A 1273-nucleotide genomic window follows, 5' to 3' on the forward strand; every position below is an offset into this window, starting at 1 on the left:
GTGAGCATCCCCCACTGTGGAGTTCCTCTGTGGCCAGGCACAGTGTGTGTCTGTGTGCCTCAGATCACGTGTGATGGCAGAGTGCTTCAGGTGCCTGCCTCCCTTCAGTGGGAAAGAGGCTCCTGGCTCACATACCGGCCCTGTCCCCAGGTGTGTCTTCCTGCCGGACCAGGGAGCCTTCTTCGTGAACTACGTGATCGCCTCAGCTTTCATCGGCAGTGGCATGGAGCTGCTGCGACTGCCGGGCCTCATCCTCTACACCTTCCGCATGGTCATGGCCAGGACAGCTGCTGACCGCAGGAACATCAAGCAGGTGGCTCCTCTGACTCCCTCTGACCCCCCCAGGGCTCTCACTTCTACCTGGCTCAGGTTTTGCCCACCCCTGCTTCTCACACCTGGGCCAGGGTCCCCTCTGCTAGGAGCTTCTCTACAACATGGGTCCTTAATTCAGAGCTGGAGGAGAAAGCTCGAGGCTCTCTCCACTGTGACCACTTTGGCTGCATCCATCCGTCCATACACCCAAAGTCCCCAGGTTCCTGGGCCCCAGCTGGCACTCTCTGGTACAGCACTGCTTAGGAAGCTCCAGGCCCTGGGTTCCATCCCCAGCACAAAGAACGGGCAGGGTGGGGTTGAGAGCACAGCCCACGACTGCCTTTTTCTTGGGCATCTATTTTGCTCGTGTTCTTAGCAGAGCCCAGGTATCAAAGGCATTTTGCATTTGTAGCATTTGTGCCAGCACTCCCTAAATTAGGTGGTGTGGGGGCTTCTCCTACTCCCTCTGCCTTGGTGGGTGCTGTGAGAGGGTCAAGTATATTCTGTTTCATCATCATGGTCCCCGTGTGAGACCAGCAGTGTTAGTGTCTCTGTTTTGCAGAGGCCCAACCTGATCCAGACGAGCTTGGCCAGAAGGGGCTGGGCTTGTGTTGGTCTCGTGCCAAGTCCGGGAATCACTCCACAGCTCTCTTTAGGCCAACTCTGCCTCATGACCGCGGACCGCAATCCCTGTGTCTTGGAGACCTGGGTGTGCACAGTGTCCCTTTCTGGTGGCCTCTCCATGCAGTCTAACCCCTTCACTAGAGGCCTGGGCATCTGCTGCCTCCTTGTGCCCCGAAGGCACAGTCTGAGAAGCTGCCACAGGCTGGGCAAGGGCCCCAGTTCCTCCTGCAGTAGGTAGCCCCAAGGGTCTCCTGCCTCATGAGCTCCTCCCAACCTCCTGCTCCCAGAACCAGGCCTACGAGTTCGAGTTTGGAGCCATGTACGCCTGGATGCTATG

At 58.1% G+C, this 1273-nt stretch overlaps 1 protein-coding gene across 1 annotated transcript; it reads left to right on the forward strand.

Annotated features, from left to right (window-relative positions):
- Nucleotides 1-9: 9 nt before the first annotated feature.
- Nucleotides 10-1267, forward strand: LOC104859236 (CSC1-like protein 1; the record flags this gene model as incomplete). The annotated part of the gene is made up of 2 exons (XM_010619798.3): nt 10-313; nt 1224-1267. Coding segments are annotated over exons 1-2 (284 nt in total), but the record flags the coding sequence as incomplete, so codon positions are not given.
- Between the last annotated feature and the right edge of the window lie 6 nt (nt 1268-1273).

Source organism: Fukomys damarensis, unplaced genomic scaffold, assembly GCF_012274545.1.
Source record: "Fukomys damarensis isolate Sample0158 unplaced genomic scaffold, DMR_v1.0_HiC HiC_scaffold_1880, whole genome shotgun sequence".
In the NCBI taxonomy this organism is placed as follows: domain Eukaryota; kingdom Metazoa; phylum Chordata; class Mammalia; order Rodentia; family Bathyergidae; genus Fukomys; species Fukomys damarensis.